The sequence below is a fragment of the Lepisosteus oculatus genome, chromosome 20 (assembly GCF_040954835.1).
Source record: "Lepisosteus oculatus isolate fLepOcu1 chromosome 20, fLepOcu1.hap2, whole genome shotgun sequence".
In the NCBI taxonomy this organism is placed as follows: Eukaryota; Metazoa; Chordata; class Actinopteri; order Semionotiformes; family Lepisosteidae; genus Lepisosteus; species Lepisosteus oculatus.
The window spans coordinates 3775522-3801077 of NC_090715.1; the positions used below are offsets into that span (position 1 = coordinate 3775522).

A 25556-nucleotide genomic window follows, 5' to 3' on the forward strand; every position below is an offset into this window, starting at 1 on the left:
GCAATCCACGATACCACGTTTTCTTACAGTGCTGCCTTGGAGGCTATGTATGTGTTTGCAATTCAAGTAATTATTATCTCGGTACCGTCAATGAATGAGACCAGCGGGCGGGCTAGATTTTCCGGCTGCACTGTTCCATTTAAACCACCAGGTGGAGCTCTGTAAACAGGCAGGAACTGCAGTCGCGACGAGTTGCAGCGGGCTGTGACAGAGACCAGCTTCTATTTCGCTTTGTAAATTTGAAAAACACTCTAGGTGTTTTTCGGGCCTTGTCTGTTGTGGTCAGCACTGAAAAAAAAACGAGGCCTCGTTCCCCCCCCCAAGGTCATTTTTGTTTTGACAACTTAAAAAGCGTTTTTGCTTACAATTGCTTTGTTTGAAAACAAAACAACTTGGTGCTGCAACGATTTTTTTTGTGGGTCTTTCTTACAGGTGATGACACTATGGAGGGCATACGTCTTCCACAACAGGCTGCCTGCCAAGGTAAATAAATCGGCACAAATGGGGGGGGGGGAACTGTTTTCTCCCCTTATTTCAATCTATCCAATTGTTTTCTCCGCGTCAAATTTATAATGAGCCTATAAATAACGTTACCTGTGTGTGCGGCTGAATAAGAAGGTGGTCATAGGTCATAGCAGTGGCGACCAGATAATCACTTTACTTGTAACCTGCACCGCTAACCACCGCTAACCTGAGCTCTTCACCCCACTGCCCTCAGGCAAGAGATATAAGAGCATACGGACACTTACCACTAGATTCTTCAATAGCTTCTATCCACAAGCAGTGAGACTGGCGAACACATTTAGCCATCCCCCTCGGACCACACCTACACCATCACCATCTACCTCTTTATGATTTCTTATCTATTGCACGTCTCCAGTCATTGTTTACACGTCTGTATTGTTTACATTCAAACTGTCTACATGTTTACTTGCACATTGTCTATTGTTTGTTTGTACATTGTCTTGATGCACTGTTTGCACTTTGTCTTGTTTTTTACACTTGTTTTACAATCGAGAGACTTTCTGTAAGTAAGAATTCCATTGTACCAGTACCGGTTACAGATAGCAATAAAGTTCAAGTTCAAGTTCAAGCAACCGAGAACTGATGGAGCAGTTGTACAATCGATAGGGGGCAGTGTTCAGGTTTAGAACTCCCCTGCTGAAATTCCTGAATGGCGCTTATGTTTAGGAAGCTCTAGTCCCAGTCCCAGTGGCTGGCATTGCTGCCCAGTATCTCTGGTGCCCTGGGTCAGTTCTGCCCCTGGGATTCTATCTGCGTGGAGTTTGGACGTTTCCCTCGCGGTCACATGGCTCTCCTCTGGGTGCTCAGGTTTCCTCCCACAGCTCACAAACGTACTAGTACGTTAAAGGGCTTCTGGGCAAACTGGCCCTGGTGTTTTGTGTCAATGTTTGCCTAAAACGATGCGATGGGCTAGTGTCCTGTCCTGGGTTTATTCTGCCTTGCGCCTGTTACTCGCTGGGATGGGCTCCAGCTTCCCTGCAGCCCTGAATTGGACGGAGTGGCTGGGAGATGAATGCATAGTCCCAATCCCGAGATTTAATGTGTTCAAAGATTTCCCTCTTTTTTTTTTCTCCCCAATAATATTTGCCAAAGAAATTCCTGATTGAGCAGATTGTAACGGTAGTACATCTTTTTCAAGAAACTCAGTAAAACTAGAATTAAATCGAATATATGAGGGCTGTAGAGTGTGGCTGATTGTGTTTGCAGAATCCCTGCTGCACCACTGGAGCAGGGGACAAAGATTAGGCACGGCACTCTGGTCTAGTTCAGCTTTTTGGCTCTTGTCCTGCTCCTGATAAAGTCTTACACATTTCAGCTTTGTTCATTTATTTTGGCTCAATTTGCAGAGACGGAACTGTGTACTCAAAATATGAGAACCACTTGGGTTTAATCAGCACAGTCTGGACAAGAGGATAAAATCTGAAGTGGATCTGTGTGTGTGTACTAGGAGTCTTGCTCATTTCCCTAGGGCTGTCTGGCACTGTTGCTGTGGGCAGACACCAGTGGGTGTTGTGACAGGGGCACAGCATGTGCATTGTGGGTGCAGCACACTTCCTTTCTGGGTTTTAACAGCTGTCTGTAATAATAAGCCCTTGACAGGAATCAGCCCTCTGCACAGCCCACCTCTCTGATGTTATCAAGGCACCTCAGCTGCCAGGAGCTAACTTTGCTGTCTTAATGAAGCAACGTGTGAGAGTTTGTCTGTTCACTCTTATCTTATGTCTTTTTTCACGTTGATGTCAGCCCAGTGGCTTCCCTCAAAATCAACAGAGAAACGCGAACCAGACAACGCAGGTGGACACAGAGAAGTGCATTGTAAATCGGTGGCAGTTTTATTTTGCACAAAGGGTTGTGGGACTGTGGAACAAGCTTCCCAGCCATGATCTCCAGCCTGGCTTTTTCCAAGAAACGGCTGGAGGAGATCCTCGATTCAATTAGCTACTAGACTCTCCGCAAGCTTGACGGGTCCCCTTGTCTGTAACTAGAACTGTAGGGGTTTTGCGAAAAGGCATTTTTGCACAGTTCTTGCACAGATCACTGTGGTTCAGTTAGCACTGCAACTGCAAGCTGCTTGCTCTGCAGCGTGGATCACAGAAGCCGGCCCTGCCTTCTCAGTCATGGCCAGGGCTTTCACTGGGCAAACAAAGCACAACAGGACCATGCAAATGAGGCATAGAGATCCCAATCCTCAAGGATTTGCATGGCTAGCAGAATATGCCATAAATCATGTACGGTAGGAAGGACATTCAGGAATTTCACTAAATAAGTAAACTTAGGAATTCACCTTTTCTGCAGTCTAGCTAGGAAATAAATAGAATGAAAAACTGGAATTGTGGTGTAAATCCAGTTTTGCAACATTGAGCTGTTTCATTTCTATCGCTTTCATTAAAAAACGCAGAGACTAATCAGTCGGCACAAAAGCAGGTTATCTTTCAACTATAGCAAACAATCACGCTGCACAGTGCAAACAGCTCAAGGTCTTTGTCAAGGTTGAACGTAGCAAGTCATTAACTTTCAAAAACGGGCGTTGATGAGAATGGTTGCTCTCATTTCATTGCAGTAAATCCCAAAATGCTTCGTATATAGGACAGAACTTGCCACCACTCTCCCACCAGTGATGTACAACAACCAGTATGCTCCACCAGTCCCACTACACAGCAGATCAGGAGCAGAACGTTAAGCAAGTCAGTTTTATATACTCATTTAAAGGACAGCAGCTCCTACCATAATGGGGCAGGGGCTTGAAAATTGTGGTCTGGAAGGGAAGTGTGCCACCTACTGGTCCACCAACAGCAGCCAGGTATACCTTAGAGCTCTGCTCTCTCCCAGTAAGTTAAGATAAGATCATTTTATTGGCCATATACAATTTCTTGTATTAGGAATATGTATTTTTCGCATACCTCAGCTTGCTCTCCATGAGACACACAGACACATGGACAGGAAGAGAAGCTTGGGGTCAGAGCGCAGGGTCAGCCATTGTACAGCGCCCCTGGAGCAGCTGGGGTTAAGGGCCTTGCTCAGGGGCCCAACGGAGTAGGATTCCTCTGCCGGACACGGGATTTGAACTGGCAACCTTCCAGCCACAGATCCTTAGCCACAGTGCCGCCCAAAAGGAATGTGTCACCCGAACTGGGACTTGAACCCTGGACCCTCAGATTAAAAGTCTGATGCTCTACCAACTGAGCTATCCAGGCTCCGTACTGGCCTGGCCCTGCCCTGCTGCTGTGTTAACAGCTCTGTTAGGCAGCAGCACTGCTCCAGTCTCCACATCTTGTGTTCAGATGCTGCCCAGACACAATACTGAACAGACCCCTGTCACTGATGTAGAAATGAGCGTCTAGAAAGCAGCTGAAATCAGGAATGAAGTGTTTTGAAATTCAGAGTTAAAAATTAGCATAGGCTTTTTTTTCCCCCAAAAAAATGTCATCATAGGAAATGTGTGTCAGAGATGTGGTCTCACAACGCTCGCCCACCGCTGGAGACTAAATGTGGATTTATATTATTCTTTAAAGTCCTGATATAGAACAATAGCAAGCCTCAGGTTTCATTCATAACTTATAACGCATTGTGTCTTTACTGTAAATTCCTTGCCTGGCCCAGCCAGCACCAACAGCCCAGGAGCTCAAAGCCCAGGTTCACACGCAGGGGGGTCTGTTTCAGGGACTGCTCTCGCCTGACCCGTCCTGCAGATCTCTTCTGAGCAGGAAAGGCTCCACTCTGCCCTCCTGTCCTGAGCGCGCACACACACACACACTCTCTCTTCTCTCTCTCTCTCTCGTGCGTGCTCTCTCTCTCCCCTTCCTCTCTCCCTCACTCATTAACCTGCATGACTCACAATGCCAGAGCACTGCCTGTGCTGCCTGTGTAACAAGCTCTGCCCGTGTCCTCGTTCTGGCCGCAGGTGGAGAGCTCTTTCAGCTACTTGGAGATATACGCCATCACCATTGGAAACTTCAACCAGGTAAGCTGCTCATTCACTCGTCTGCTTGTTTTACTTGGCACCTTGGGGGCCCTTAACATTGAATAAACCATCATTCGTGTGCAGTAGTTTAGGTGGCTCACTGGTTCAAGAAATCGTCTACTGATAAAGCCAGTGCACAGGGGTCCCACTACGGAGACCTGTTTAGCCCTGATGTTAAGGTGTCTGACACATGTGGATGTACAGTAGCATGATTTCGCTGACACTCAGCTGGAGATCCTGAAAATAGTGATGGGGCCAGGACAATGATAAGAGTGATAGAGGAGCTGGGTGACAGGTCAGAGTCTGAGCAGAGTGGGTTCAGCCCAGCCTGAATATGTCCACTTACAGGATTACCACAATGTGAGATCTTTGATACCTGATTTGGAGAATATAGGAATCCATTTCACTGTGAATGAGTGCCTTTTGCCCAGTTTTGTTTCTTGCTATTTATGTTGCATGTTTCCACAACTCCAGTTTGCTCTTGTACAGATGCTTGGTTGGTTTTGTTGCCCGCTGGCAAGAAATTCTATTACTTTATTGCAAGTCGACCTTTCAGTGACCTTACTATATTTGTTATTGTTATTTAATGTAAGGTGGAACATTGTGGTCCAAAATGTTTCCTTCTTGCTGTGCATCTCTAGAAAGGTGTGTTTGTGAGATTTATCACAGTGGGTGGCTTAAGTGTTTCTCTGAGATTCTGGTATTTTTGACCCATTTTGAAGAAAAGTTTTTTCAATTCAATTGGCTTGTGGTCTGTCTTGAGTTCCACGAAACTGCACCATTGGAAGGATATTGAGCTGTGATAAACAGTGCTTGTAGAAGCTTGTGCTGTGGTCATGTTGCTTGGAAGTTCCTGTCTGCTGGTTTTATATTGTGAGAAAGATTACAACTTGCTTGCAATGAGCAAATTAGATACCTCTTTAATTTCACTTCACATTTTAAGAGAAAGCTGATGTAATTACAAAGTATCTTTGAAATGCAATCATGCTGTGCATTTTTGTATTGGTCAAAGACCTTTGAAATACAATGGCAATGCTGTTCACATGTAGCCATTTAAAAACTGATGAATGTTAATTAAAATTAATTTGTATTACCTATTGTTATGCAGAAGCCTTCTTGAGGACGGGAGAATGCACAGCTCATCAAAATTAAAGACTGTACTTTACAGTATATTAATTCTCAGAAATATGACAGACATACTGCAAATATTCATTAAAACCTAAAAAAGATGTACACAGGATATATATTACTTGGGGAAAACGCATTCATTTTTAGGTCAAATTAAACATTTTAAAAATAATTAGTACTTGCAAATTCACATCACAATATAGGCTCAGGGAAGATGTTATGATCTAAATGTCTGATAGATGCATTTTTTTAAAATGTCCCATCCTAATTGAAAAGTAATATGCTAGGTACTGAGTATGCTAGAAATATTCCTTGTTGACACTGAACCTTCATGTTGTTTCTCCAAATTAAGACTAACTTGACTTTTGCTTCTAAACTTTTGATTTCTGAAATGTTTAACCGGGATCTGCTGCAGAGAAAAACAGAAATTATTTTAATTAAATAGTATTTATTGTAATGATTAGAATCCCTAAATTATTTTTAAAACTAAATTAATTCTGAAAAAATGCTTGATGACCTGTGTCCTGTACACTACAGGGCCTAGACGGCATGGTGAAGTAGACTAACTCCATCTTTAGTCTTTTAAAGCAAATAAATCGCTACATTTGTAACACAATCAGCACAAAAAAGTAAAAATCTCCCTTAGTCTCTGAAGCAGTTATAATCGGTTTTTGCACTAGAGGTAAAGAAAGTCCATAGCAGAGACTTGACCTTTTACAGAACAAAATTTGCCCCAGAGAGGGCAATTAAAATGAATCGCCAAGAACAAGAAACCAATATTTGTAATCGTGAGCCAAAAATCGTCCTTCTTCCCTGTAGACGATGATAAACGTGTTTGACCTCTGTCCTACTTCACCGATACTGGCAGGTTGAGATGCTAATGTGCCTGCTGGTGCTGTATTTGGTCTTATGAATAGGAATTCAGTGTTGTTTGGTGGTTTCTGTTGAAAGACTGTACTGACCTGTCAGCTTTAAGTATGATATGCTTCTGTCCCGACTGCTACTGCCTCCGTGGGGTAGTTTGTATGGCCCGAAACTAGAACAGGAAGCCACTGCACCTATAGTGATGTTATCGGGACTACAGAGAGCAGAGGCCTCCTCAGGTCTGATTGCCATCGGCAGCGACAGACACCTGTAGGGTGGATTGTATTGAATTGCCTGACTCCTCAGGGAGGCCGGCCGCTCTGTTTAGAATCCCTGCAGTCCTTTGTTCCCGCCTGGTGCGATTTGACTCACAGCTCCGCACTCCCTCCGGTTCCCACGCGAGCGGAGTCTCCCAGCAGTGGTTTTGTGGCTGGCGTTGAAATGTGCAGCGGTTGCCAGTGTGCGCAGCCCCTCCACCTGCGCCTCTGTGCCCGCGTGTTTGTCCGCTGCAGGCCGCCATCGAGACGGACAGGCTGTGCTACTCCCTCACCCTGATGTCGCTGGAGGAGCTGGAGCACATGGTCAGTCATATCACTGCCTCGCTCAAGAAGATCTTCCCGGACTCCTCCCCAGGGTGAGCCTCGCCTCTTCCCTCGCTTAACCTCGCACCCCCCGTCCCACATCCTGGCTCGGCTGAGCACCCACAGAGCTGCGTCCTGCACAGCCCACACAGTGTGTGAGCTGGGCTTTTTCCACTGCCTCAGGCGCCCAGCAGCCACACACACAGGGGCCCTTCGGAACAAAGGGCAAAAATAACCACTATTCATTCACGGTTCTTGTTAGTATACTTACAAAAACAGCAAGTGCTGGTCAGTCCCATGTAATCATGAAGCATCAGGAAAGTTCATGTAAATGATGCTTATGTGAGAACGGTAGAAGGCAAGACAGTTTGCAAGCGAGGGGATTCGTCATGTGTCCAATCTAACTTGTTTAGAAGGTAGAAGTCACTTTATCCGAGTATCTCATGCAGCAGCTTCTCTCACTGGACTATTGGCTTCGGCCACATGGCTAATTAAGTTGTTCCAGACCCCTACCCCTCTTTGTGTAAAGGATGCTTCTTGTCCTGATTGGAGGATCTCCTCCAGCCACTGCTTGAAAGAAGCCAGGATACTGGCTTGAAAAGCTTTGCTTGAGTAGCTTGTTCCATACTCCCACGATCCTCTAATAAGAGCTGTGAAGTGAAATTCGTTTGGAGACTCCCATGGTGCTTTCACAGTGTTTAGTCAGAAGGCGCCCAGTGTTGATTTCCGGGAGGGAGGCATCCTCAATGCTTCACACTCACTCAGCGAGCAGAAAGGCAGGAGCTGCCTCTCTGTGTGTCACGTCTCCCGAACCACAGCACAGCACTGAGTCACCGTGTGTGTGTGTGTGTGTGTGGGGTCCTCTGTAGCTAACAATCCAAGGAGACAGTGTTGGGGGGAGAACTACATGCTGCTGCTGCACGCTTCTGCTCATTCTGCTTGTTGCAGAATTTAGCACTGAACGGGGGAACGAAAGAGCAGTTGTTTCCTTTAAGGGTACAGTGGTGGAGGTGTATGTGTGTGTGTGGGGGGGGGCTCTTCCTTTAATCATGCATGCAATAATAGCAACAACAATAATAATATACAGAATAATTCCGAAAATATCACTGAATTTGTTCTGAAAATATAACCACTTCTATCATTCCCCTGTTAATTAACTAATGAGCCTGCCATATCACACAGCCCAAACAGGGCCTGTGTGTAAATGTATATTACACATGTATATCACTCTCATGAGTGCTCATCTTGCACAGTCGTGACACTCTCTCTCTATATATATATCTTACAATCTTTTAGTTTTTTGTTTCATTTTTAAGCATGCAGAGTGATTTGTAACAGTGTGAGGATATACAGAGTGTAGGGAAGCCGTCCTCCCTGTATGATCTCACATGGATCTGGCGGAACAGGTTGCATTTGGAGATCTGATGGCAGGTACATGCTCGAACCTGGACTGCTGCACCTTGCCTCTTCGGCAGGGCAGAGATATGACGCCACAGTCCTTCTGCTTCCAGCTGCACAGCTCTCGCGAGGAAGTCATTTAATGGGTTTCTTTTTTGGAACAGACATTTATGAAAAAGGATTTATAAATATACCCCAGCCTAAATGAAACTCGAAAAAAACAAACCAGAAAGAGCTATGTGACAGCAACAGGAAGTTGTTTCCAATTATTGTATGATTATATTTTTATGTTGCAGTCAGTTCAGCTCCAGGCAGATTTTCCATGAGAGAAGTAGAGTCTTGCTAACATGATGCAAATTCTTCCCACACACCAGTCCTCTGCGTATGTGTGTGTGTGATCTGTGAATGCAGATAAACAGCCATGTGGGACTTTTTTAAAAGTCACATTGTGTCCACTTTCACTGTTTGAGTGAAGCGATCCTCTTGCTTCCTAGACGTATACGCTGTTAAATTCAATCCTGCTATATAACCTACTTTTTTCTCTGGGCAAAATCAAGCTAAACCTATTCTGAGAAGCTAGAAATACCAATGGAAGACAATTAAATGAGTAACAATGAATCCTTTCAAGCATGCAACACAAATCTTTACCCAGGAGAATATGCAACTGTTTATGCTCAGCTCTAATTATTGCACATTTCTAAGATTACATTTATTATGCAGATGATAAGATATGACTTTTCTATGAAACTGCAGTGGTTCCTGATACATCTGTTCAAAACTCCTTTATGTTGACAAACAGCACATGTATCTTCGGTTTTAACAGGTCATAAAATGCAGTAGCTTTCAAAATGTATAAGAGCACATTTTATTCAGCTGTTTACTGTGCAGGGAAGAATGATCCTGTTATTGTAAGAGTTAGATTCTCAGTATTTACAGTACAATCTCATGTTCCACATAAGAGTGTGCCAAAGTGGTGCAGGGGTTAGCACTGTGGATCTGGGCTCAATTCCTGGGTGCTTTCTGCGTCGAGTGTGTGTTATTCTCCGTATTTATTTGGGTTTCCCCCCAGTCCAAAGATGCGCCGATATATTAATTGGCTTCTGGGTAAATTGGCCCTAGAGTGAATGTGCACATTTGTGTCTGCGTGTTCTGTGACGGACTGGCGTCCTGTACCTAAATTTTCAAACACATTTAGGCTTTTCTTGTCGGTGTGCTTTTCATCATTTGTAGCTATGTACCCATATTGTTACTATTTTGAAATAATTGCTTGAGTTTTGTATAAAGGCCATCACTGAAAATCGGAGGCTTGCTGATTGTCGTGTGTCAGTTTGTTCAGAAGTGAACGATGAAAAAGGAAGAGCTGGTGGGCCCATCTGTCTGCGTTCTGTTGCCCTCCCAGGAAGCTGCTGAAGAAGACGCCTCCAGACTTGCAGGACAGATTCAAGAGGCTGACAACTGCAGTGGAAGAGCACATGAATGGAAGACAGGGGCCATGTGGTCAGCAGAGTCTCTTCCAAAACTTTTCTTTAGTCAGAAATACAAAAAAGATATTAATACACATGACATGATACACAGTGAGCAAAGTGTGAAACCACAGCTTGATTTATTTTTGTTCTTCTCTGTTTATTACCTCAGTGTTAGTCAGCTGGCTTGAACTTGCCAGTTTAGAGTGATCGTGGTGTATCTTCAGTGCGTTTTCAATAACATCATTTTTCTGTATCGTTACAGTTAGCAGCTGTTCTTCATAATCTAAACATTTCTCACTCTGTTTGTTTAATGTTCTCTTTCTCTTCATTTGATTCTTGACTTGCCAACAGGGACCTTCAATTGGCAGGCTAAATCTTTTATTTTCTCTCTGTTCTCTCGTCTCCCTCAGGAGGTTTTTCAGAAACTTACGCAGCCCTGTGTGACTTCAATGAGTTCCCCTGCCGAGAGGAGATCCAGTGGGTCAGTATGCTTTCTAGTCTCTATAGACCCCTTACTTGTCCTCCAAGCCTCTAGATTTTGTTTGGACAGAATGTAAACCACTTTATAAATATATTATACTTGGGATTTGAAACATTGTCTCATGGTATCTATCCAGTGCACAAAGCCTGTGTTTAGCTCTTAGTTAAGTGCTAAAGAACCACCACACCATTGGTTTCCATTGTGATTTAAGGGAAACACAGGTATGAAGAGGAGAGTCTTTTCATTGAGCGTTTGCGGTCTGTGACACTGAAACCAGCACCCCTTCAGGGTTGTCGTTCTGCCCTGCCAGTGATTGCTCTCGCGTCAGAGCAGCAAAAGTTTCACTTATTTGCACAAAGTGCAAAGGAAAACCAGCCAAAGGTATCATGGAAAATATGTGGTTTGCTCACAGTTTAGAAATAGCAACTGTTCCAGCTCTGTAGGCGCAGTGCGCATGTCGGAGTGGTCAGCTGGAAGCTTTTCTTATCAGGAAGGAACAAGAAAACGAACAGCACACTAGCAAATCCGACTTCCTTTGGTGAGCTGTGTATTTCCATGTGTAAAAAAACCCAAAGAGATGCCTCTGTCCAAGGCTTCCTGTGTTTTCTCCATGGTTTGGCCTTGATGCAGTGTGTTATCCAGCACTCCTCCAGCCAGTGCCGACTTCATCGCGCCTGTGTGTCACCTCTGTGACCCTCCCTCTGTCTCTGGCTGTTTCTATGCCTCTCAGGATGTGGACAACATCTACCATGTCCAGAGCTGCCGGGAGTTCAACCTGCTGGACTTCAGCCACCTAGACAGCAGGTCAGTCAGCCCGGGCGTGGTTTTCTTCTCACCTTCTGGGGATCTCTTTCTCGCCCTGCAGCTGGTTTCAAGTCAGTTTCTCTGTCCAAATATTAAAAGACAGTGGGCTTGAATACCTTTGTATCACAAGACAAATGATGCTATATTATAGATATCATTTGATGTGTTTGCGTGTATTACATGCTGATCTGCCACTGCACCATCAGAATTGCTTTACCCTTCAATAGGAAGAGGTGGAAGACCTACACACAGTGTCACAATGTCTTTAACGCACAGTGAAAACACACTCAGGGTGGTTTTCTGGAGCTCTAAGCAGGTGCGACTGAAGGTGATAAGCCAATAAACCTTGCTCTCCTCTCTGCTCCCTCTCAGAGATGTTGCCCTGGCTGTGGCAGCCTTGTCCTTCAATCAGTGGTTCACCAAGCTCTACAGCAAGGACTTCAGACTGGTAAGTCCCTCCCCCTTCCCCAACCTCATACCCTCGAATTGATGCCAGAGTAAAAAACACGTACGTTCCAACTGTTGTGCTGTGGGTCTTACAAACCCAAGAGCTAGGGCACCGCAGTTCCAGGAGAGTGGCCAGCTCGCTGCACCATGGCTCAAAGCCAACCTGAGGCAAAACCGTCCCCGCAAGTCCACGGCCAGGGTCTGGAAGTGACGGGCGCGGGGGAGCCAGACACATCCGGTTCGGCCCCGGTGAAAGAGGGCCACGCGGGATAGCGGATCGCTGGACTATGGTGCCTTCGCTCTAGGGTCCGTCATGCCTACAGCACTGCCCTGGTCATAACAGATGTCCTTTACTAAGCTTAGGACTAGTTTGCTCTGCTGGAATTCTGCCACTATAAACGTTTGCTATGTGTTTCAGTCAAGCACCATAAACCGATCAGAGCTCAAGTATCATGGATGTGCATGGATTAAAGAAATCGTTTGGGTGGCTGTTCTGGAGACCTATGTGGTCTAGTCGTGTTTGGATTTGATTAGATAACCTCTGCCAGGCTGGGAGAAAGCTCAGGCCCGATCCATCAGCCCTGGCCAGTCTGGGAACCACTGTCCTGTTTGCATGACTATGCCCAACAAAGGGGTGTCAAGGTGAAAAGAGGGCAACTTTGTTGGTAGCTATCCAGGCTCGCATCCTTTGTCTGACAATGGTGGAGGAGTGCATGAGAAACGGGTGCCTTCACCTGACTTTTAAAACAGCCCACTTCAGTTGTCTCTTCCCCTCATCCCCTGCGAAGCGTGTGATACACTGAGACATGGGAGACATCACAAGGACTTCCAGTATTTGGCGGGTTTGTGCTGTTCTCCCCTGGGAGAGATGATTTAGACTGATTCACAGGTGACTTGAGGACTCTTACAGAGGCTGTGTGTAAACCATGCGGTCACAACCTGGGCCATGGGCTGTGACTCCATGAGTCAGATACAGTTTCTTGAAAGGAAGAGATCTGTTTGGTACTGTGTGATACTTTTCAGGTACAAATCCTAATTAGAAAATCTAAGAAATGAGTAAAGCATTGCATACTGTACATCTTTGGGGTTATCAGTTAAAGAATCATTAAAGGGTGTTTATATTTTATAATAACCGGTACTTTATTTTTCTTTTTTTGAAACTACAAATGCTAAGTGTAGTGTAGAGAAAACTGCTTAATAAATGGGGCCTTTTATCTTTGTGGTAAACTGAATATTTACCTGAATGTGTGGGCTCAAAACCTCACTGCCTCTCATCGCCATTTAAGACTTTCATTTCGTTGTGTGGGAAATGACTTGTTGACACAGAACCAGGCTTTTATGACTACCCTTAAACTATCCACAAATCCAATTTTTCTCTTATTAAGCACAATTCCACCACCCCTTTCACCTCAGTGGAAGATTCCTTCCAGTACAGGTTTCCTCATAAAAGTTTCCAATGTGCAGTGGTTTTACAGTGTACTGTGTTTCCCCATTGCAGATATAACTCATCGCCCTATAGAAAGTGTTTATACTCTGCAGAAGGGGACTGATTCTCTGGTGCAGCAGGCCTGCCTCTCATTTGTGCTTTGTGGATCTGGCGTTCAGAACCTGTAGCCTGTAGCCCAAAAACTATATATTTCCTGCAGACATATTCTTACGGACTGTTATAATGAGGGTTCTTGGGAGGACTGGTAAAAGTTGACACCCTGTCTGAGGGGGCGGAGGTACCAGTGTGAGGTCAGAAAAAACAAGAAAAGGGAAGGAAAAAGCACACCATTTTGCACAGCGGCATCCAGACTGGACTATCCCTATTTAAGGGGGTCCAGTCTGGGAGGGAAAAAAGAAAGGTCTCTTGGAACAGTGGTATTCAGTCTGGACCCTGCTGAATTACGGATAGTCCACACTGGAAGAAAAGGAGAGCCGCCAAAAACAAAAGAGAAGTCAGCCTGCCCAGGTGAATCATCACAGCGAGATAGAAGACTAGGAAAAGAAAATAGAAGCAAAAACATGGCCTCAATGCTTTCCTCACAACCCCTTACGGGACTGTCACCAGAAGGTTCTCCCCTTGTGGGGTTCTGCTCTTCATTCCAGTGTGCTCTTAACGGACCCCCACAGCTGCGGCTCATCCTTAAATTAGCCAGGTCAGCTGCGGTTGCCAAGGCAACGCGTCGCCCTTAACCCAGGGTTCCGCCTCCACACTGAACACGCCCCCGCATTCTGCCACAGTACATATTTGTGTTCTCCTTGCCCGTAACCTGCACATACATATTCTCCCTGGGATTTTTCGAACTGACCACAATAACCCCCGTAGAGCGCGACTCCGCTGTGCTTCCTTGCGCCCCGGTGCGGCTGATCCGAGCTCCGCTTGGTGCTGTGTGTGTCGTGCAGAGCCCCGAGGTGCTGGAACAGGTGCTCTACATGATCAACCGTTCGCCCAAGCTGGAAGAGGTGTGCCTGGAGAACAGCGGGCTGAAGCCGTGAGTACATCCTGCCTCCTGCCCCAGCTCTGTCCTGGGAGAGGTCGAGCGCATTCCATACACACGTCTTTCCAGACCGCCTGTATTGCTGGGCTCGTACTGTCTGTGCTGCTATCTTCTGAACAAGACATGAGCTGATTGGGCTGCAGCGGTCAGTCTGTAAAGCACAGGCTGCTCAGATGCACCTGGCCACAGTCAGCGGAAGGCAGGACATGAACTCTTGGTTGTAGGGGGCATCCCATGATACCTAGAGGAAGATCATATCTGACGAACAATTCGTGAGTTTCTCTTCTTTTAAAAATAATTTTATTAAACCTGGTAGGTGACACGATGATTGACACTGCCGCCCCACAGCTCCAGAGTCCTGGGTTCGACTCTGGCGAGGGATTCCTATCTGTGTGGAGTCCCTCTGTTCGTGTGGGTTTTTCTGGTACTCTGGTGTTCCTCCCACAGACATGCACTTTGCATTTGATTGGCTACACAAAATTGCAGGCCTTAGGGGTTTCTCCCCATGAGGAAGAGGGATGGTCTCTGACCATGTGGCATGGCCTCTATCAGGTGTGTCCTGCTCACGGGGTCTGGGACTAGATGGGTTTGGGTTGGATAGTTCAGGCACACGCCCTTGCAGTGCGGACACATCAGAGCACACACTTCAAACCCACAACACCATTGACATCAAGCCCCAGCATGATCCACCTTAAATCTGCTTATACTATGTGTCCATGATTCAACTATTTCTACCCTTTACAGAATAAAACTGATATGAGCGCATTCTGTATAAGATGAGAATGAAAAAATCAACTGTGGTATAGTGGAGGTGAAGGCTTGTGAAATGAATGCAGTATAGGAAGAACTGGTGAAATGCACACAGCGGGAGTTAGCTGGGGTAGTCAACAGATCCCCTACGATTTGCAGTGGCTGATGCTGTCTCTCCTCCCCCTCCCCCCGCAGGGACTTCGCGCCGAAGATGGCGTGTGCCCTCAGAGACCACTCCTGTTCGGCTCTGCACACCATTAATCTGTCGGCCAATCAGATTGAGGACAAAGGTGGGGCGTGTGGTCCGCTGGGCATCTCTCCACAGGGTCAGGGCTGCTGGCCCGGTGCTTTCATGACGGGACCTACAAACCAGGAGCTACAATAGGTGCCATCAAGCAAAACACATTGTGGGGTCCTGAGTGTTTCTCTTGGACATAAGTTTGTCAGCCAGCCTTGCTGTCATTCTGAGAGGAGGAAATTGGTTTTTGAACATCGGAGGAAAGGAAAAAGAAAAATAATTTGAAAACAATTCTTATTTTTTAAACCAGTTCAGGCATGCTAGTTTTAAAGGCTTACTTGCTCCTGGGGAAGAGGGGAAGAGAGGGTGTTTCAGTGCAGACTCTCATTCTTTTCTTCCTTCTCTCTGTACTGTTGAGTAGAAATAGGTGGCATGTGTAGTTGCCAGCTGTTGCTGTAGACTGTGAAGGCATGGAGGTGCCTGCTGACAGAAAGGGCCTCCTGCTGCTGCCTGTGCATGTCTGACGTGCTGCCCCTCCCCAGGTGTGGTAGCTCTCAGCCAGGAGCTGGAGAAGCTGCCCAGTGGGCTGACGCAGCTGTCCCTCTCCAGAATATCCCTCTCGCCCAAAGGTAAGAGCTCAGCCTCAGGGAGAGGCTTTCCTAATGTTTGATCATAGATGGCCGGGCCCATGGATGGGCACGTGATTCAACTCCTGCCAGGGCCTAGAAGCCCATGACTGTGGAAGAAAAGGGCACGACAAAATGTCATTTAGCTCATCATAGTCAACTGGTTGTTGTAAGCTAATTGGACCAGGGACCTTATCCAGCCTTTTCTTGAAATCCACACTGCATTATCCTCTACAGAATTGGCATGGAGTCCTTATATAAAGTGTGTTCTGACTGGGATCTGCCCCCTCTTATCCTTCCTGTGTCGCCCCCCTCTCGTCCGTCTGTGCCAGGTGTGGGCAGCCTGGCCCAGGCCTTCCTGCTGAACCAGTCCTTCTCCAGCTCCCTGCGCCACCTTGACCTCTCCAACAACGCAGGGCTCTTAGCCACTGAGGAGGCCACGGTGAGTCCTGTGGGCCTCACCAGAAAGAGGAGCTCTCTCAGCTCACCTTGATGATCCAGGCACCCCATCCACACCCCTTGACTGCTCCTAATTCAGTCTGCGTGTGACAGAAAAGGTGTTAATATTCCAGTACCTGTATTGATTCATTGCACTTTTAATCCCAGTCATCTGTTCCGCAAACTGCTTCATTGCCAGTAATCAATGCTTGTTTTCTACAGCACATTGAGTTGTTTTCTATATTAACATGTAGATTGTACCTAAAATTAGCACCTTACTGAGCAGCACATAATCAAAACTTTGAGGAAGTAACAAGTCTGTTCATTTCCGTTTTCTCTGATAGAACCTGTTTAACTTCCTATCCTGCAGCAACGCAGTGTCTCACCTGGACCTGAGTGGGACTGACTGCCCTCTGGACACTGTGAGTACTGGCTGGACACCTCGCCCTTGTCCTCGGTAGCCACACACTGAAGGCTCTGCCCCACAGAGCTGCACTACAGGCCCTGCTAGCAAAGTGAGAGGATCACCCTCCTCACTATTATGTATATAAGAGGTGACAAGTGTGAGGTGGCCATTAGCTGCTCTACTCGCACTTCTGGTTGCTCATACTTAAGTGGTCTGAGAATGCCATCCAGCTGATTCACTATATGGTTACATTGTTCCACATTCTTGCAAACCTTTATGGAAAGAAATGCCTGTTCTCAAATGTAAATGCACATTCTCTTGGTTTAATGATCCAAGGATCTCGTCTAGCTTTTTCCTGAATGACACTGGGATATTGGCTTTGAAAGTCCCAGGACATTGGGACTTCATGGCTGTATAGGGTTCCCAAGGTGTATATTTGTGTTTATTGCTCTGTTGATCAGCTGGACATTTCTTAACCCATTGATTACAAGGCTAAAATCCCTTTCTAATCTTGTTTTTAGCTCTTTGTATCACTGTCAGCTGGCTGCTGTTCCAAGCTTACCTATCTCAACCTGTCCAGAAACATCTTTTCACACAGGTGAGTCTGTGGTTCCTTATTCCCCTTAACCCAGCAGCACTGCTATGCTCCACCTGGAGTCTAGCTAGATGAGAAGGAACTAAAGAGTGACTTGTAGAAGCAGGTTTGAAAAGGTTTTTTGAATGCGTGGAAAATGCAAAAGTGGGTGTATATTTCTAAACATTGTATGTGTTCATACTCTCATCAGTTTTGATAGGAGCAAGTTGTATCTGACCTTTTTGTCCTGAATGAATAGTCCAGTGATACATGCTTATGAAACTTAAAACACTTGAAGTGCTTCCATTAAATGATCTTTGTGAGGAACAGCAGTATCTGGTAGTGTGTGATGCCCCTGTGTAGTGTGTACTTGCTGGTTTCTTGCAGATCCCACTGTCTGAACTACCTTTAGCTGTTCATTAGTGCCATGTTCTCGAGCGGGCAGCAGGCCTGCCCCCCTCCTGCTGCAGCTCTGTAGAACAGCGGCTGTTCCGCTGACTTGGCCTCTCTCCCCAGGAAGGTGAAGGAAATAACTCGCAGTGTGAAGGACTTCTTCAGCCAGTGTGCGTTGCTCAAATACGTCGGCCTTTCAGGTACCAGGCTGCCTGCTGAGGCTCTGAGGTGAGTGAGTCCAGCTGAATCGGGAGGGGTTTAACTGAAACCTCCCCTGCAAGCTTACATACTGTAATATACACGTCATAGGTTTATTCCATGCTGAAAAAAGAAGAAAGACAACACAACGTTTCATGGAACAGAACTTTTCTTTCTTCTCTTTTCAGCATGGAATAAACCTATGACTTGTTCCTTTGCAGCCTACACATGCTGACGCAGCACCCACCTGAACTAATACTGTAATATAGGCATCTAATACACAGTCTTGCATTTTAGAAATATCCTGTCTACTGTGGACTCATGCACGGGTGTGCTCTTTCATTCACCTAAGACCTTTACTCCATTATTCTACACTGCTCATCTATGCATTAGATTTTGTAGAGATGGAAGATGCAGGCGTTTTGGTGTCACAATGACGTAGAGCATTTCAGTTTGGCTTGAACAGACCTATTCACAGGTGACTTGAGGACTCTTACAGAGTGGGTCTAGAAGAGCTCGCTGTTAAGGTTAAATTTGAACCTTCTGAGCAGTATCACCAAAAGAATTACGTATTTACAATGTGTGTATAATACGTTTCCAACGCAGGCTGTTCAAATAAGAAATAGAAGACCGTCTCCGAGAGAAAAATGTGTCACTTGCTTCACTCGGAGAGAGTTTTGTTTTTTCTAATTGCGATGCATGCCATCTCTCATCTCCTGTCGTTAACTTTACTGTTTCACATTTTTCATATTGATTTTCTTTGAAGCCTGACATGAATGCTTTTCGAGTGCTATGCAGCTTATTGAGTATGCTCAGTAATGCTTTCCTGCGTTACTGGGAGCTGCGTGACGGGGGTGTGGTGCTGAAGAGTGTGTTCCCTCTCGCTCTCCTGCAGGTTACTGCTGCAGGGTCTGGCCACCAACGCACAGCTGTCAGGCCTGGAGCTGGACCTCAGCAACTGTGAGGTAAAGCCACCTGTAACCCACAGGCACGCGATCAGTGACACACTCGGCCAGGCCTCAGCCACACCTGCTAGCGAATTGTTTTAGCTTATGCTTCATTTTTTAAAAGATTTTAGATTTCCTTTTCAGGAAGAAGGGATGGATAAGCACAGGGCTGCCCTTCTAAACGAAGTCTAATGTTTTTCTGTCTTGCACTTCCGGGGATGTCTCTCGCTTGCTTCCCGGGTGCAGCTCAGGTCCGCAGGTGCCCAGGTTATTCAAGAGCACATCTTCGAAGCCAGGGCCATCGGGAGTCTGGACCTCTCAGACAACGGTAATGACATCTCTGAGATCGCTCCCAGCCTCTCCCTGCCACCAGGTTCCAGCACATACAGACACCTTGAGCCAGAATTAAAGTTTTGAGCCTGAACGTAAATAGTGGGTAAACTGTGCCCTAGAGATTGCTCAATTGTCATTATGAATTATTCATTATTAATTGTGTGCTGTGATGATATTATTAGTTTTACACTATTCAGAAGCTAAGCTGCACCTTTAAATTAAATATTTACTTTTAATCTACTTTATTTGATAGTTGCCTTTTATTACCAGATGAACTGTAATTTAAAGGCTGGAATAGTAAGCGAACAGCTGCTTTAAATTTGATTTATGTCAAGAACTCTGAGCAGCTCATTATGGAAGGTGGCTAATAAGGTGATGTTGCATAATAAGAGATATAAAAGAAATGTAAAAACCGATTAAAAGCACAGTGATAGTTGATAGTGTCTGTGATTCGGTTTGTTTTTATTTTTAGTGACTGGATGTTTTATTTTCAGACAATTTGATACAGGATGGGTTGAGGTAATTAACAGTCCTTTCAACACAGGTGTGGCTGTTCTTGCTTTCTGAGCAACTTCAAAATCATGTTCTGTCTGAAGGTGTCTTGTTCATCAACCGTATGATTCGGCTCACAGTGGATCCCAGTTTACTGTTCATAGTAAAGACGTGCCTTGTAGGAAAGGTTAACCTTTTTTTTTTTACTATATCTGGGTCTTCACAGATGAGGGCTAACCATGTATAGGTCATGTTCTGAATGAAAAAAAATAGATTTGTTTTCTTACCATTTTAAAACAGGTAGTCGTGGGTTTTACAATAAGAATTAACCAAAATGGGAAGTTATGGAGGGAAAAAAGGAAGCACGCGGAGACATTGAGCACAAGAGGCGACAGATAGTGAAATGAAAGTCACACACATACTGGCCAGGGAACCACAGCAGTGTGCCACTTCGCCTTTTCAGCAGGAGGGAGACTGCCAGTAGGTGCACTCGGGGCTGGAGGACCACCGGTGTGCCAGATAGATGGACGGTTTTAGAAGCCTTTCTTTTTTGGAAGAAAATCAATGGCTCCCTAAATTACCGTTTTTCAGTCCTGTGCTGGCTGTGCTCCCCTGAAACGAGCTGTCTACGGGCACAGACACAAAACTGATTAAGGCAAGGGATAATTCGCTTATGTTTGTTCTCAGTAAGGGGTCAGCCCCTTCACATCCCCTATCAGGCTCATATTGCTGCTTTTATTGTGCCATGACGGAGACAAGTTTGACAACGAAATACGTCCGAATTTATATTGTCGCTGTATAAGAGTATAAAAAGCCAATTATCTCTTGGAGCTGAGAGTGTGCCAGGAGTTGTTTACATCAGTGATGGGAAACCCTGGCCTTTTTAATCAGTTCATTGCCCTAAATGGCTCTTCGGGACCAGTGACGCTGTAATCTGGCCCTGCGCGATTAATCATGGAGTGTCTGCCCCTGGGAACAGGCCTGTCTCACCTGCTGGGGAAGAATGACCCCACAGACTGAATGTACAGTTTCCTTGTTAATTCTCAGAGAATGCACGAGCTGTAAAAGACTCAAAACAATGACAGTGTCAGCATTTACAAGCAAGGGGTCATAATAATAAAGGATTTAAAACATGTCTGGGAAAATAAAAACAGCTCATCTCTGGGACTTTTCTCTTTTGCGATTCATTGGCAGGAAAATGCTGAAAAGGACACTGAACTGGCTTGCAGTTATGCGGACTGTCTGTAAATCATTGTCACGCTTAGGCCAAGCAGAGGTTAAGAAAGGCCGGGCCTGGGTTCATCATAGGTTCTTCCTGGTTCATCCTGGGTTCATCATCAGAGATGAACCAGACGGGCGCAGGGGGTTGCTGTGTCTGCTCACCTGCCTGTGGTGTCCCTTCTCTAAAAGGCTTCGACAGCGACATGGTGACCCTGGTGCTGTCCATCGGCCATAGCCAGTCCATCCGCCACCTCGCCCTGGGCAAGAACTTCACCATGAAGTCCAGGTCAGTCCGGGCAGCTGGTACTGCCCCAGCCCCCAGTCAGAGCACAGGGGCAGTCCCAGAGAACAGGCAGGGCATACTGTAAGACTTACTGATAGTGCTCCTAGAGAGCAATTTGTAACTGTAAAGCAATTCCTCTCAGACAGAGCATTTTCCCCTCTGGCCATGACATCATACCCAGCGGAGATGAAAATACAGTTGTTTTTTATGTCATATTGTCATATTGGATGACACTGATGTCATGATTTTGATGAGGTGTCTCGTTCCTCGCAGGGCGTTGACTGATGTCCTGCACAGGATCGTGCAGCTCATCCAGGAGGAAGAGTGTGTGAGTCTCAGCTGTTTGGTTGTTTCATCCGTTTTGTTTTTGGAGCAAGGTAGTTCTGGAAGCTGTTGAGGCTGCAATTGAAAATGAGGATGCCCATCTGTATGGGGTCTGCATGTTCTCCCCATGTCTGTATCTCTGGTTTCCTTACATAATCCAAAGACATGCTGGTGAGCTTGATTGGCATCCCTGAATTATCCCTGTGTATCTACATGTCTGCGTGTGTTTGTGCCCTGTGATGAACTGACTCACTCTCCAGGGCGTCAGCATGCACAGTGCCCTGTGCTTTCAACATACACTCAGGGAATCATTTTACTTGTTAATTATGCTTGTCTTATATTACAGTTATTTCTTTGAATATGAGACCGCTTTCTTGAGAAGAACTTGAGAAGCTGCGGTGTATCTCTCGCTCTCTGTCATAGAAGTATATATCCAAATATATTGGCTTGGATATATTTGCTAAACCCAAAATTTGGGCAGAAGACTTTGTAGTCCTGGGTGAGGAATGAGTCCTGTTTCTGAAGATGTGCAGACTAAGAATTAAAGCCCACTGAGCCAGCAGAGCAGAGCAGAGCTTTAATTACTCCGATTCCTATCCCTGTGAGATATCACCTCACTAATTAAACTGGAAGAACGGAAATGTTGAGATAATTAGTATAGTTCTCTCGTTCGGGAATACTAGAGCTGTTCAGAATAAATCTGTTATACTTGCCCTGCCTCTTTGATTTTGAGTTGAGAGCAGCGCTCTCTCACGCAGATCCTCTTTCTTTCCTGGAGCAGTTTGGGTTTCTGGCTGTGTTTTACGAGTAGTTTTTGTCCAGGACCACTGAGACTCTCAAAGGGAATAAAACTTTGAACCGTTTCAAGCTTCAAACCCAGATTCTGTAAATAACATACTGTTCTCCGCTCCTAGCTCTGCGTGAAGCTCACTGCAGTTGAGCAGGCTTGATGGCTTTTTGAATGTGAGCAACTGGGGGAGCTCATATCCCAACAAGCCGTAGACGGTGTTAAATGGTTGTTGCCCATGTGGGGATGCAACTTGCTCGCTTTTAAGAATGATAAATCAGGTGTTACTAGTACATACTGGCTACACTCAAACAACAGACTGTAGGTTGTTGGGGGAAGCAGAGATGCTGTCTAATGCATAGCAATCGGAAGGGTCTTCACCGACTAGCTCAGACCACCACAGAGCCACAGAGAGGCAGTGTCCCACTGCAGAGACCATACATCACAGCCTCTGCCTCACACTCCGGTGGAGGTGTGCTTGGCTGTAGGCTGTTGCAGTGGACTTGTGAAGGACCTCAGCTTCTGAGCTGGACAGATGTGACAGAGCTGTGCTCAATAATACACCAGTTATTTGGTCATTAGGGATCCTGGAGTAAAAAGGGAGCTAATTAGGCGTTGAGTGGTGTCATTGTTATGTGACGATGTGTAAGACCCAACAGGGGAAAACATACATGGCAATAATTAACATGATTTTACAAAGAAAATCACCATTAATAATGTCCTCCACCATTGACCTCATAGGTCCAGTGTAGCAGTGATAACCCAGAGTAGGCTCAGAGCTTTCTTTGTTGAAGTGTTACATGTCATGGATTAGACTGAGAAAGGAGCTCATCTTCGTGAAGCCTCAGCGCTTTTCTTTACAACCATGCACTCACCTGCACACTGGCATGACCTGTCCTAACTGCTGCTGTGTTCTGCACCAGCCTCTGGAATCGCTGTCAGTGGCCGACTCCAAGCTGAAGACCGGCACCACCGTGCTGATCAACGCCCTGGGCAGCAACACCAGCCTCACCAAGATCGACATCAGTGGCAACCTCATTGGAGACACTGGGGCCAAGATGCTGGCCAAGGCTCTGCAGATTAACACCAAGCTCAGGTATCCAGGCACAGAGTCTCTCAGGGAGTGCACACCCAGAAGGGTAGACAGCCTGAACTTTTTCAGTCTTTGCTGAAGATCAATAACTGGAGCCACAGTTTCCTCCTCCTGATCTGTATGCTGCCATCTGTATTGACTCTACTCTCAGCTTGCTCTGCACTGAAGTAACCTAAGCCTGTTAGGAGTTAGCAATTAGGCCCTCAAGAACCATTTTTTGTGCACTCCCAGCTGGCCTACGTTTCTTCAGGTTCTCTCGAGTGGAGGTGTTACTCATGTATCCTTTCGTGATTTAGCAAATGAAAGGGAACAGGGATCTTAGCTGAATTGCCCAAGACTGACCTAACTGCCTAACTCTCTGACCTTGTTTACACCTTATAGGGTAATAAACTGCTACTGATCAATCCAAATGCATGGTTTTTATATGGAAATGTGCTCATGTTCAAGAGCTTAAGAGCTTAAGAGTTAAAAGCTTGTTGCTGTCCTTAGAAAAGTGAGTGAGAGACTAGGTTAACCTATGAACATGCTTGATTTACCAGTCATGTGGTTTACTGAGAAAAAGGGACTAACAGGACCAAGTGGATTTGAAATTTCAAATGATATATCCAGAGACAACACGTTGCAGCTCAAGAGGACATGAATAGCACTTTCTTTAAAAGTTGTGCATAGGGTTTAAAATGTGAAGACTGCACAATGTTTTTTTATGAAACGTTGAATTTTTTTTTACTGAAAATGTTTTTTTTATCTGAGTCTTGTCCTGGGCGCTGCTGAGATAGTCCAGACAACACGTGTTTCTTCAGTGTTCCCTAGTCAGAGAAGCACATACACCAGCATTCTATCCCATGCAGAAAACTCTCCAGCCCCCTGTGCTCAAAAGCGTTGTAGTAATTCTTCACGTTGGACTGCCCCTGTCTGTTTCTTCCCCGGCACAGAACACTAATCTGGGACAAGAACAACGTCACGGCCAGCGGATTCCTGGATGTGGCGAATGCAATGGAAAAGTAAGTATAAACTCAATGACTTGGGCAAAGTATCCGCAGAGCTGAATTAAATCGGAATTGCTTACACTGGAATAAAAAAGTCCTGCTGCGGTTTGGGTTGTGTCAAGTGTAGCTTGTCTTTCCAGGAACTACACCCTACGCTCCATGGCCATTCCCATGAGTGATGTGTCCCAGGCCTACCGCAGCAGCCCGGAGAAGACAGAGGAGGCCTTGCAGAAGGTGGGGGTTCCTGTATTAAGGAGTAGCCAGTAGCCCAAGTACTGTGGAAATAATGGGACTTCAAATGGAACAGGACAAGTAAGAAAGTGAGCCAGGGATTGTGAAAATTCCCTTACCCTGGTGCTGTTGAGTTCTGTCTTGAAGCATGGGTAGTGATCTTGCTAAAATGAGCTGGGCTGTGCTGCTAGCCGAATGTGTCAGGGATTCCCTTAGCAAGGCCAGACTGCTGGCAGAGTTGTGCTCAAGTAGGTTTGGGATGAGCTGGCCAGGCATCTCTTGGATTCCCAGCAAACGGGCAGCCCTGTGACCTGTGTAACCCCTGCAGACTTGAGTGACATCTGCCGACTCTCCCGTTGGGTGCTATGGAGGTCACAGCACATCAAATGCTGGTTGGTTCTGCATGTGGGCGTGTCTCATCCCCTCTCTTAACACAATTGGTAATTTGGGTCGACACATCATAAAGAAAATAATTACCAATTGCCACATTTTTGAAAAATAACCCTTACGTCCTGTCATAGCCCACATATGGTGTTATTTTTTCCCCACTGCAATCTGAATATACTGTTTTGTCCCATAGATCCAGTCTTGCCTGGTCAGGAACAGCCAGCGCCAGGCCTTTGTTTCAGACCAGGTGTTCCGGCTGCAGCAGGGGATTATAACCAGCACCTCAGAACAGGTAGGGGCAGCGTGGCTTACCTGAGGAGACTGGGCCTCCATCCTGGATCTCCATCTGATCCACCCATTAGCTGTCGTGCTGTCTGACTTTCAGAAACCATAAATCACATTCTGGATTCCTCATCCCTTGTTTACGAGCACTTTCTTTACAAGCTTTGTAAATGAGAAACAATTTAATCACAGTTACTACACAGTAGCTGATGAGAAAACCCATTGTTTTTAGAAATATAGTCCTTTGCCCTTAAAACATGTAATGGGGACTAATTTGGTGCCTTTTCAGTTCAGAACATACAGTTTTAACACAGAAACATTAAGTTTCTAACAGCTTGTGAACAAAAATGCTGTATTTGCAGCAGTGGCTTGTTAATCGCATGTAAGGGCTCCCTGTGAAGATTAAACACCTAAGGATCTGAGAGACAC

General features: G+C 45.7%; 1 protein-coding gene and 1 non-coding gene across 3 annotated transcripts in view; one reads left to right on the plus strand and one right to left on the minus strand.

The window, feature by feature from the left end:
• The window catches only part of carmil2 (capping protein regulator and myosin 1 linker 2), a 50466-nt gene that overhangs the window by 5532 nt on the left and 19378 nt on the right, over positions 1–25556 (plus strand). Inside the window, exons 3-24 of one of the 2 annotated variants that reach the window (XM_069181216.1) lie at positions 433–483; positions 4427–4486; positions 6991–7112; positions 9857–9954; positions 10334–10404; positions 11135–11208; positions 11581–11656; positions 14044–14132; positions 15084–15178; positions 15669–15755; positions 16085–16194; positions 16535–16612; positions 17118–17194; positions 17687–17791; positions 18657–18726; positions 18955–19036; positions 20944–21040; positions 21311–21365; positions 23072–23244; positions 24174–24242; positions 24368–24461; positions 25039–25137. In XM_069181216.1, the coding sequence (XP_069037317.1) occupies positions 433–483; positions 4427–4486; positions 6991–7112; positions 9857–9954; positions 10334–10404; positions 11135–11208; positions 11581–11656; positions 14044–14132; positions 15084–15178; positions 15669–15755; positions 16085–16194; positions 16535–16612; positions 17118–17194; positions 17687–17791; positions 18657–18726; positions 18955–19036; positions 20944–21040; positions 21311–21365; positions 23072–23244; positions 24174–24242; positions 24368–24461; positions 25039–25137 (1932 nt within the window). Of the gene's footprint in view, positions 1–432; positions 484–3238; positions 3326–4426; positions 4487–6990; positions 7113–9856; positions 9955–10333; positions 10405–11134; positions 11209–11580; positions 11657–14043; positions 14133–15083; positions 15179–15668; positions 15756–16084; positions 16195–16534; positions 16613–17117; positions 17195–17686; positions 17792–18656; positions 18727–18954; positions 19037–20943; positions 21041–21310; positions 21366–23071; positions 23245–24173; positions 24243–24367; positions 24462–25038; positions 25138–25556 lie in introns of those variants that run through there. The other variant, XM_069181217.1, reaches the window with a different exon arrangement.
• trnak-uuu (transfer RNA lysine (anticodon UUU)) lies at positions 3647–3719 on the minus strand. Its single transcript has one exon. It is a non-coding gene; the product is annotated as a tRNA-Lys (tRNA).